Here is a 10,805-nt window from a genome sequence, read left to right on the forward strand (position 1 = left end):
CGTCCCTGTCTTTCCTCATATTCTTTTCCAACACCAACGCCTTGTGTTTTTCGCGCAGAATGCATACCCCAGGCCTTCAGTTTACCGCTCTCCCAAGTCATCGGCAATGACAGAACGCACCGGCAGCGCCAGGACGGCTATCGGCAGGACCATCCGCAGCGAGAGGAGCACAAGGACTCCTCCGACCTTGTCTCGTCCATCTTACAGGTCTGTAGATTTATCTGTAAATTCATCCGTATCCTGTGTTGAGATGAATCCGTTTGTTTCGGGGTGTTCGAGGTTATCGCATTCGTACTGTATGAAGAAAAAGCCAAATGAAAGTGTTGGAACGTGTGTCCTGCAGTTTGCCACCAAGCGGCCGTCCAATAAGGAGTTGTCCAGCAGTAACTCCTCGCTGAGTTCGACGTCAGAGACGGCCAATGAGTCGACGTCACCCAACACCCCCGAGGCTGCGCCGCGAGCCCGCAGGAGGGTGAGATGAAGTTCAATGAAATTGATTGCAGTCCGACCTAGCATGGTCATTCCGGCAAATTGGTTTGAATCGAATGCAACCCCTCGTCCTCCAGGGGGGCATGTCGGTGGACTCCATCACCGACCTGGACGACAACCAGTCGCGCCTGCTCGAGGCGCTGCAGCTCTCTCTGCCGGCCGACACGCCGAGTAAGAAGGAGAAGCACCGGGACAAGAGGCTGAGCCTCAATCCCATCTACCGCCAGGTGCCCCGGGTGGTCGACAGCTGCTGTCAGCACATCGAGAAATACGGTGAGCAGCCACTTTACTGCCCTAACCATCGCATGTGTACATGCAGCCCCTTCATCTGCCATCTGTCGCTACAATGGCAGCCGTGAGAGACGGAGTGTTCTGTTGTTCTCCTCTCTCGCAGGTCTGCAGACTGTGGGGATCTTCAGAGTGGGCAGCTCCAAGAAAAGAGTCCGACAGGTGAGCGATCTGGGTTAGTCCATCATGTGGTGGTTCGGTGATGTCAAAATCACCCCTAAGCTGCTTCCAGACATAAACTGAATTCTGAACATTGAGCTCCACAGACTGGGAGGGCCACAGCACATAGTCATCAAAACCCATTGAGTGATTCCATTGGGCACCGTATGCAATGTCATTACGTACCACTGTACCCATACGTAAGCCAAACAGCACCATACAAATTTGACAGACAACAATTCAAAGGCAAGCTCTGCCGAAAATTGATATTGCTTTCACGTTTTCTTTGCCATCAGCGAACAGCAACAAACAAATCCTACCGTCTAAAGGACAGATTGTGTCATAACCCACACACAACGACGCACCGTGTGCCCTCCATGGTGCCGAAGCTGCATTTGCCATCTAATTAATGTAAACACACAGCGATCCGGTCGAGCTGATGCCGTACTTGTTATTCAAGCAAATACATTCTTACCAGTCATTCTACTTACTCCTACACCTTTCATTATCTGTCACCTTTGACTCCGGTGGATAAACAGTTAAAAGAAATAAAAAAAAAATAATGATATACAGAAATCAGGGTTAAGCTTTTTTGGGTCAATCAGCGTGGGCAGCATCGTTTTTTACATAATCTTTTCTTTTTCATGTTTTTATAACACGGACTTCCACTAGCAGCAAGTACAGGGGGACAGTTATTGTGGGAGGGGGGGTCCTTCATTCACCAGCAGGCACAAGGACACTTGTTAGACCTTCAGGTAAATGTCCACGATTTTCTGAATAATCGCGGAGGTGTGCCATCTCTTTTGAAGAAAAACTCACCTGTCTAACTTGAACCCTTATGTAACCGTAATCTTCTGTTTGGGGTCCTTGAAAAATCCAACAGCTCAGAAAAGAAACTTGAAGCCATTTAATCAGCTTGAGCCTTCGTGATGTCTCTGAACACTGCGAACAGAGATGATTTTGAATAGAAGACATCTTGTAAAAAGAATTTTATTTACTGTGCTTTGACGGACCACTCTACCTCTGTGTATGAGTGTAATGCTTCTTCTTTATTATAAACTCAGTGAGTGAAACAGTTTGTTCCCACAGCTGGACATTATGTGAGACAAGTGTAAATGTCCATTTTGCAGTCGCTGCTGTCACTATTCATTAGCTCATGTTAATGTGTAATTCGAAAAACTGGTGCATGCCGCACCCAGGTGACCCATGTGCGTCCATCGCCATGGCCGACAATAGACTTTCTATTGTTCTGAAGGTCATCCAAAGGTCAGATGGCGGAGATTTCGGATCCTTGCTGGTAAAACAAGTTTGAGTTGAGAGTCTACCAGGTCACTTGGAGGACCAAGAGGAAGCATGTGTGTGCTACCTACAATATGGTCCCCATTGTTGTGTTAGGATGTTTCTGAATCCCGCTTCTTCCTCTCTTTCCCCTGTGTCCTCCCTCTTCCCCTTGTCCCTCCTTCAGCTACGTGAGGAGTTTGACCGTGGCGTTGACGTCCCGCTGGATGAGGAGCACAGCGTCCATGACGTGGCTGCTCTGCTGAAGGAGTTCCTCAGGGACATGCCCGACCCTCTCCTAACCAAGGAGCTCTACACGGCCTTCATCAACACCACGTGTAAGATTCATCCCTATTCCTTCTCTCTGTAGTTGGTCTGTTCTCCTTTCAGTTCTTCCTGCCTTTTCTACAATTGATCCTGATCTGTCTTGCAGCGTTGGACCCAGACGAGCAGCAGCATGTTGCTCAGCTGCTGGTCTACCTGCTCCCAGCATGCAACAGTGACACGCTCCATCGCCTGCTGGACTTTCTGTCCACGGTGACCGCTCACGCCCACGACCGGCAGGACAAAGACGGACAGGAGGTGAGTGACGGTTTTTATCAACAGGAAATACAACTTTTAAAAATTCCTCAATCAAATCCAAGAAAGAAGTAGCAAAAATAATCACAAACATACGAGAAAGTCTAGCCCAAACATCACATTTAGCCACGTGCAACATGTGCCAAGCTTCCTAAAACTTCTGTTTGCCTTCTGTTTCCACCTCATTGGGAGGAAAACGACCAAAGAAGTGATAGAAATCAGTTGGTGTGGTTGGTATGTGCATATATTTCTCTTTGCCTTCCAGGACTGAAACAGCGCGAGCGTTGATGTGAGATTGCTAAACAGCCTGGTGTTGATTATCACATCCGTCATGATGTGAATGGCTGCATTTACTTCTAATCTGCACTCTGGATGACTGGAGTCAACATTCAGCTTGTCTACTGCTACTGGCTGTAAAATGTACAAGGGCACGTCTAGTCTTAAGTCCAGTGAGCAATCTCACGTCCTTTAACTGAAGTCAATCTGGTCAGAGTAAACGTCTCTCGGCCTTCCTCAAGCGACAGGCCTAGCTTGTATGGCGGGGGGGGGGACGTTGCATAACTTCAAAAATATTCCCTGGTGCTGCCCAGAACGAGTGTAATCAAAAACCAATTTTGGATATAATCACAGTTAAAACTGTGGGTCAGCACTGGAATGTATTACAGCTGAAGTTACTGAGGAGTCCCCAAGACAGTGGTCCCCATGATGAGGGGCAGGACCTCCCTGTGCAGGCGCCGTGTGCTCATGGGTCGGGGCCTTTTCTCATGGATTGTTCTTGGCTCCTAAGGAAATCTCAATCTCATACGAGCAAGTGTGATGCTAAAAACCTTTCCCTAAGTCTACCGAAGAAATTAAAATGACTTCAACAGTCATGTTGAAACAGAGGGGATGACATATCGATGTGTTCTGTATCAAGACGGTCGAGATCGCACACGTTGCTCGGATGGGGCCCGGTTTGTACGCGTGGGAGTGCACGGGTGTGTTTCGAAGAGAAACTGTCTGTTTTAGTGTCTCTGCATGTGCGTGGGTATGACTTCCACCACTTGTGTGCAAGAGAGCGAGTGTGTTGTCCAAGTGTGCACTGTATTTGTGAAAGAGGAGCATTGAGTGTAGTTTGGCATGTGCGTGCACAGATGGCAGTGTGTTTTGTTGTCTCTGTGTGTGTTTGCACACGAGAATGAATGGATTGAAACACGGGTGTGTGTGTGTGTGTGTGTGAGTGAGTGTTTTCCCTGCATGACTCCATGGCTCCAGTATCTGTATCGGAGATCGTGACAGGAAGTTGGAGCACTTCACACTGAGCCTGGGACAACACGGCGATACTTTTGGTTTCTTGTGGCTCCCATCTTTCCTTCGGGACTGGGAGTGGAAAGGGAGGAGAGTGGGAAAGAAGCTGAAAAAGTATAATTCATCCCGTCGACGGCATGTACAAGGCTTGCAGGGCTTTTGACTTTTTAAAAATTAAAGATTAAAGATTAAAATGCGTCACATGATGTGAATCATCTCTCCCTATCCTCGTGGAAGCTGGGAAATCTGCCACATACTCCAACACCCTAAGTGTTACCAGACCCCATGGAGCCACCCTGTATCCATCTAGTGCTCAAAGTGCCAATAACACAGAAGGAGGGCTGTAACAACCGACACAGAAGGTGGAAGGGTGAGGTGAGGAAATGAACATGATAGATTGGATAGAGGATGGAGTGGGAACTGGAGAAGAAACTGGAGAAAGGTCAGGAGGGACAAGATGAAGTGTTTCCAAAGACTGTTATCACGCAGTGATGTCATCCCTGCAACTTTGAATATTTTCTCCTCATCTTGGAGGAAAAACACCTCCTCGTCTCTCTGACGACACTGTGTGCAAAGGGCAAACTTAAAAAGAGATGCACCAGAGTCGGCCTTCTGGTTTTTCTAGCACCGTCAATTGCTCAGCATTGCTCTCATCTCACCAGTCTCATTTGACCATTGTTGGTAAAAGAATGGCCTACGAGGCCTTGTCAATGGTGGAGGAATCTCCGTCGGGTTCACACAGGACGTGCCTGACGCCGCGGCAGGGACAGAGTTGTGCTTTTTTTGTGTGTGTCTGAATCCAATCCAAGCCGTTTGTTTCCCCCAAATTGCAGATCACCGGGAACAAGATGACGTCTTTAAACCTGGCCACCATCTTTGGCCCAAACCTGCTCCACAAGCAGAAGAGCAGCGATAAAGAGTTCAGCGTCCAGAGCTCGGCCAGGGCTGAGGAAAGCACGGCCGTCATCGCCGTGCTGCAGAGGATGATCGCCAGCTACCAAACCCTCTTCATGGTCAGTCAGTGAGCCCGTGGGTTTGCCACTGGCCTGGTCATAACCCCCTACCTCCTTCTTCATTCTTTTACACCTCAACACAGTCTCACATTGTCTTGCACACGTCTCCCTCTTACATTCCTGTGTGGACTTAAAGTAAGACAATCCCTCCTGGCTTAGCACACAAAGGCTGTGTCTCCGTCAATAAAAACACAGCCCGGTTTAGTTGACAGAGAGAAAGACGAGACAGAAACAAACAGAGGAAAGAAAGGAGGTAAAAGGAGTGAAAGATGACGAATGGATAAGGAGTGTGAGCGTATGAAGCATAAAAATAAAGTACAATCTTGCCAGTTAGCTGACAGCAACGTCAAGAACCTTTCGTCCAGACACTCCAACTGTGTTTTTTTCCAAAACAAAAGAATGAAAATTCGGGCATGAAATCCTCCATGTGGTGTCTGAAGAGGTCACCATTTCCCACGGATTACCGCCTCATCGGTTGCTTTTTGTTCCTCGCTGTTCCTGTGATTCGCACAACAGCGTAGACAGGCCGCTCGGGTCATTTCAGGTCCGGAACCCTCAGCCGTAATGTTTTGTAATCTGCCACCGCCGTGCCCCCAGAGGCTTACATTCCTGCAGTAAGCCAATGAAGAGCTATTAATCGCGTATAGTGAACTGGGACGGAGATTTGTAGGCAGCTCCAGTTCTATGAATGACATCTGAAAGTTGTTTCGTAACATGCTTATGTCTGAATCTGTTAAAGATCTGGCGACTTGCACTTGCACAGCGTTTGAAGGATGAGAATCCGTCTTTCATCTGTTTGGCCGGTGTTCTCCATTATAATCCACATGTGTGATAAGCATACATTTCAGCTAATTACTAGAGGATCACACGGACTAAACTGCTCCTATTGTTTTGTACAATAAGGATAATACGGATCAATGCTCAAAGAGGTCCACCTGAATGAAGACCACGCTTTTATTAAATGGTAAAGTAAACTCTAATGTCATGTCTGACGTGAAGATGCGGAGGTTCGTGTCATTTACGCTAATTCAGTTTAAAACTGGAAGGTAGATGCTGAATCAGGGCAAAAATCTCTGCACACAAATCAGTGGTGTCATCTAACATGTAACATAGTCCTAAGAATGCAAAACGGAAAATGAAATGGTCTTGGTTTGTGTCACTGTTGCTGCTGTAGGTGCCTCCTGATCTGCAGAACGAGGTGTTGATGAGTCTGTTGGAGACTGATCCAGATGTGGTGGACTACCTCTTGCGGAGAAAAGCGTCACAGTGAGTTGCACAAGCACGCCCTCGCGTCTCCCTTGCGTCTCTCTCTCTCTCCTCAATTCTTTTCGACCACATTTGCTTTCCCCCACAGGAGTCCCGACCTGCTGCCGACGGAGGAGCCCTTCACGCTTAGCGAGCGCCGTTCCTCCAGCGACTCCAACAAGGCGTCCAGTGGCGAGGTGTCCCCCTATGACAACAACTCCCCGGTCCTGAGTGAGCGGAGAGGAGACCCGGGGAGCCCGGGTGCCTACACCGTGGTGGGGCAGGTGGCCGGCTGGAGGAGAGAGCCCGGAGCAGCTGACCCTTCGGGGACCAAAGGTGCCACTCAGTGATAGATCGATTTTATATAAGAAATACAGTGTTCTCAGGATTTTAATTACATGCCTTTTTTCTCGGTTTGTATTTTCCTGGGTTGGGTGCAAGTTAAATTTACTTTGAACTGGGAAGTCTGACCTCTGTTCCGTCCCGCAGACACTACATCGGAGGAGCACGTGAACATCTGGGGGACGTGGCACAGTACTCTGAAACCAACACTCAAGGACCAGTCATTCACAGGTGAACCACAACTCCAGGTCCCAGTGGTTAATGAGCCAGAGCAGTCTGTGCCTGGCACCCGCTGTTGGCTATTCACCATCAGACAGGAACAAAAATCAAGCACACGAGCCTTTGCACTCAGGGCTTCTTCTGTGATTTGCAGTCCTGCTGTTTTTTTTATTCATTCATTCTAACGAGAGGACAGACGGCACTTTCATACAGGAATAAACAGCTGCACAAGTTGAAGTGATCAACACTTAATATAATGATATAATAAGTAATTCCACTAATGCAGCGGATGTTCTGTTTCGGCAGGTTCCCATGGCAACATGTCAGAGGGAAGCTCCCGCAGCTCACAGGAAGGTCTCGATGGACTCCACGGCGACGGCAGGCATCCGGCCGCGGTGCATCGGACTTTGACGGCGCCCGGCGTCGCCGAGTGCAGACCCCACCCTCCGGTCACCAGAGTGTGTACCAGCCCCCGCGTGGATACGGGGCGGCCGCGCCTGCGGCTGAACATCAGCCCGTCTGCGACGTCGCACCTCAACAGCACGCCGGGCCTCCAGCGGGCGAGCGGACACAGAATCAACCCGGGCTCCAGACTCCAAGGCGGCGCCAACACTGGCGACAGTGGCCCGGCTACGCTTGACGACGGCCGCTGTCCACCCCCTTATAGCGTCCACCATCGACTGTCTGGTTCTCAAAGTTCACCTCAGCTCCCGGCGGCTCAGCGGCCGCCCCTGCAGCACGGGAGGCTGAGTGCGGCGCAGAGTAACTCGGCCTCGACAGCGGAGGCCCAGATGGTGCCACAGAGCCCAGAGTGGCAGGACTGGCAGAGGGATCGGTGGCAGATCTGGCAGCTGCTGTCCTCGGACAATGCTGACACACTGCCTGAAACGCTGGTGTGATCTCGGACTGTCAAGATTCTGCTCCGCTCGCCCACCAATTGCGTAATCCGACCGCTCCTATAGACAATCACTTCTCCCCAGTTACCCTGCCTTTCGTCCACTCATCCATGGATTTCATCCTTCCCCCTTGAACCTTCTGTGCTTCTCCCGCATCTTATTGCCATGGTGTTGTTGTTTACGTGTGCAGCTGCTGCCTTACACAGACTTTTGCATCCAAGAGCCACTAGTATTTCCTGTATTGTATGGATGTTCAAAAGTTGCTCCTGTTGCTATAGCACGCCTGTTTTGTCCGTGCGGACTAAATGAGTTGGGAGCTTTGAGACATGGCCATCAGAAATACCTCAAAAAATCTTTTCTTTTGACACCTCTACTTTGTCCACATCTGCTATTCTGAGAAAGTTGGGCCTTCATATCTCAATTCAGAACAATAGGAAAGCACCATTTGTTCTGTTTTTTTGTATTTTCAATTCGTAATTTTTACTTTTTTAAATTAAAATTCACCATAAGACTAAGATGTATGCATGAGTAATTGCTGCTAAATGTAGATTTTTGTGTGTGCGTACTCTTGATGTAGTTCAGTCACATCTGTCTGAAAGGATCAAATGTTGAACTACTTGTCTGTGTCAGCTGTTTGGCCATATATATACACACATATATATGGCCAAACTGTTGACAGACATACCTATACAATATATATGAAAATTGATATGTATATATATAACTATATAATTTGCCAATCTACCTAAAAGTAAGTCAGCCCTCTTGACAGCCAGTCTAAATGTTGGTGTTTGTCAGACTGCTGTTTTCTGTCTTTAACATTGAATGTAAAATGCTTCACTTATGGCGAAATGCTTGAACCTAATTACAAAGCACTCAGCTGTAAGTTTGCTTATGTCCCTGCAGTCGTGATTTTTCTTTCTTTTTTCTTCTTTAACTTCAGGATATTTTATCGTACAGTTGTTTTCATTTCATCCCGCTGATCATTTCTAAGGAGACTCAAGATCTTATGAGAAGCGGAGCAAGGAGGTTTTCATCATGGGGTTGGCGTGAGGATCATTCTGTATTTCTAGATATTCTTAAAAAGATGCTCAAACACCACTAAACAGTAATACATGTATGTGAATTCATAAGAAAATATATAATCCAGCAGCGGTCCAACTGAAGTGCTTAAAAAAAGTTGTGGAAATATGCGTCCTAAAAAAACACCCACTACCAATCTGTCCAAATCCACAGTCACAGTCACGTGGGTATTTGCTGGCAAATATTTCACATTTCCTTAATGTATGGTGTAATATGAGCTCATCTGAAGCTACGCCAGCATTAAATCTGGAAACACTGTGTTCAATTTGACCTCTTATGCTGTACATTGGAGGTGACACTGGCAATAAGTGTCACATCTGCAACAAGGAAAGATTGAGGTAAGGGTTATGGCGCCATCTAGTGTCCGACCATGTGCATCGCCATGCTTCTGCGTCCCGCTGTTCAGTGTTTCCATGGCATCCATCAGCACGCTTGCAATTAGAAGCACCTCTTTGTGAAAATGTAAAAACCAAAACAAAAAAATGCGTTTGAGGAAATACATGTGCCAAAGTTCTCACCCTTAAAAGTTTCTACATGCATTGCTCGAGGTTCATATTGTGAATTTTTTGGTATTAGTTTTTTATTTTATTTCAATGTTGAGTGTTGTAATATATGAATACAATATAACAATTTTATATCAAGAAAGGAAAAAAAGCAACAAAAAAAAATAAAAAATCCAGTAATCCTTATGGTCCTAGCTTGGCCTCCCCAAAACAAGACCATGTTTGACACCAAACTAAGTGTTATGATGTTTCTTTGTTTTTGTTTTTGTTTTTATTCGTGGGGTTTACTGGGTCCAAGTTGTAATGAAATATCTGGTAATTGCTTTTTGTACCGTGTGTCATCATCAATATGCTACTATGGAATTAAATATGGTAAAGTTTACGCCTGCTGTCACTGTCAGTGCTTCATGATGATGCTGGCAATATGCCTTAAAAATGCGTAAAATGTCAAAATATAACAATTGTCATTTATAGTCATGTGACAGTACTGAAACTGTCACAAAAGCACCAAATAATACAACTTATTGTGGATAAACTATGACATATTCCTGCAGGCGAACATCAGAAATAGCAACATGAAGCTTTCTGTAATTGTTTAATGTTTAGCCACGATTGCTCACCATGATATGAACTCAGTTAATTGTTGAGTATCTTTTTCATTCCTTAAGCAACTCTCCTTAAAAATCATCTGGAATATTATGGAAAAAACAACAAAAACAACTGCTGCATGCAATGTAATGTCGCACACATCCCGCTAGAGGTCAGCCAAGGGCCTTGAATAGCTCCTTGAAGTAAATGTACACGTTTGAGATCCGAAGCCAAGTGAACAAATGTCCCTCCTTCTTCACTGTACATCTCTGAAACTGCAATTGATGATGGACAAAATTAGTTTTTTGAAGGTGACAGATGGAGCCAAGTCGACGCTAAAACAGAAAAGGAATAACTGTAATGACTAGATGTTTAATGGTTTGGAAACGTGAAAGTGCGGATAGAAAAAATAGAGAGAGATTAAATGCCTTTGGTTTCAATTGTCGTCAGCTCCACCTGATGGCATATTAAATCACCTAACAGTCTTCCAGAGAGATGAAATTACCTGCCAGCAGACCATTAGACATATTGGAAACGGCAGTGGACGAGCATTTAGGAGTCTTACTCAGTTTGAGAGGGGACGGACACGGCAGATGTGTGACCAAATCGAAAAAGAGACAAGGCACGGCGACGTTAACGTTTGCTTCCTCTCATTCCTCATAATGAACTTGAGAACAAAGTGACCGTTCTCTGACTAACGGCTAGTTTCAGAGTTCTGATCAACTCTGGGAAGTAGTAAGAATTTCTTGCATTTCACAATCAGACACATACACTTGGATCCTGAGGACCCCTTTTTATTCGTTGCATTTCTCATCTTTAGATGAGATTGCTCATTC

At 46.4% G+C, this 10,805-nt stretch overlaps 1 protein-coding gene across 2 annotated transcripts in view; it reads left to right on the top strand.

The window, feature by feature from the left end:
* Positions 1 to 9,763, top strand: part of LOC118309031 (rho GTPase-activating protein 6-like) — a 58,443-nt gene extending 48,680 nt beyond the window's left edge. For both annotated transcript variants that reach the window (XM_035630609.2, XM_035630619.2), the window contains exons 4-14: positions 59 to 207; positions 344 to 472; positions 567 to 762; positions 884 to 939; positions 2,402 to 2,552; positions 2,648 to 2,796; positions 4,914 to 5,093; positions 6,268 to 6,359; positions 6,448 to 6,674; positions 6,828 to 6,911; positions 7,206 to 9,763. In XM_035630609.2, the coding sequence (XP_035486502.1) occupies positions 59 to 207; positions 344 to 472; positions 567 to 762; positions 884 to 939; positions 2,402 to 2,552; positions 2,648 to 2,796; positions 4,914 to 5,093; positions 6,268 to 6,359; positions 6,448 to 6,674; positions 6,828 to 6,911; positions 7,206 to 7,798 (2,006 nt within the window). In that variant the 3' untranslated portion in view covers positions 7,799 to 9,763. The remainder of the gene's footprint in view (positions 1 to 58; positions 208 to 343; positions 473 to 566; positions 763 to 883; positions 940 to 2,401; positions 2,553 to 2,647; positions 2,797 to 4,913; positions 5,094 to 6,267; positions 6,360 to 6,447; positions 6,675 to 6,827; positions 6,912 to 7,205) is intronic.
* The last annotated feature ends 1,042 nt before the right edge of the window (positions 9,764 to 10,805 follow it).

Source organism: Scophthalmus maximus, chromosome 1 (genome assembly GCF_022379125.1).
Source record: "Scophthalmus maximus strain ysfricsl-2021 chromosome 1, ASM2237912v1, whole genome shotgun sequence".
Lineage (NCBI taxonomy): Eukaryota > Metazoa > Chordata > Actinopteri > Pleuronectiformes > Scophthalmidae > Scophthalmus > Scophthalmus maximus.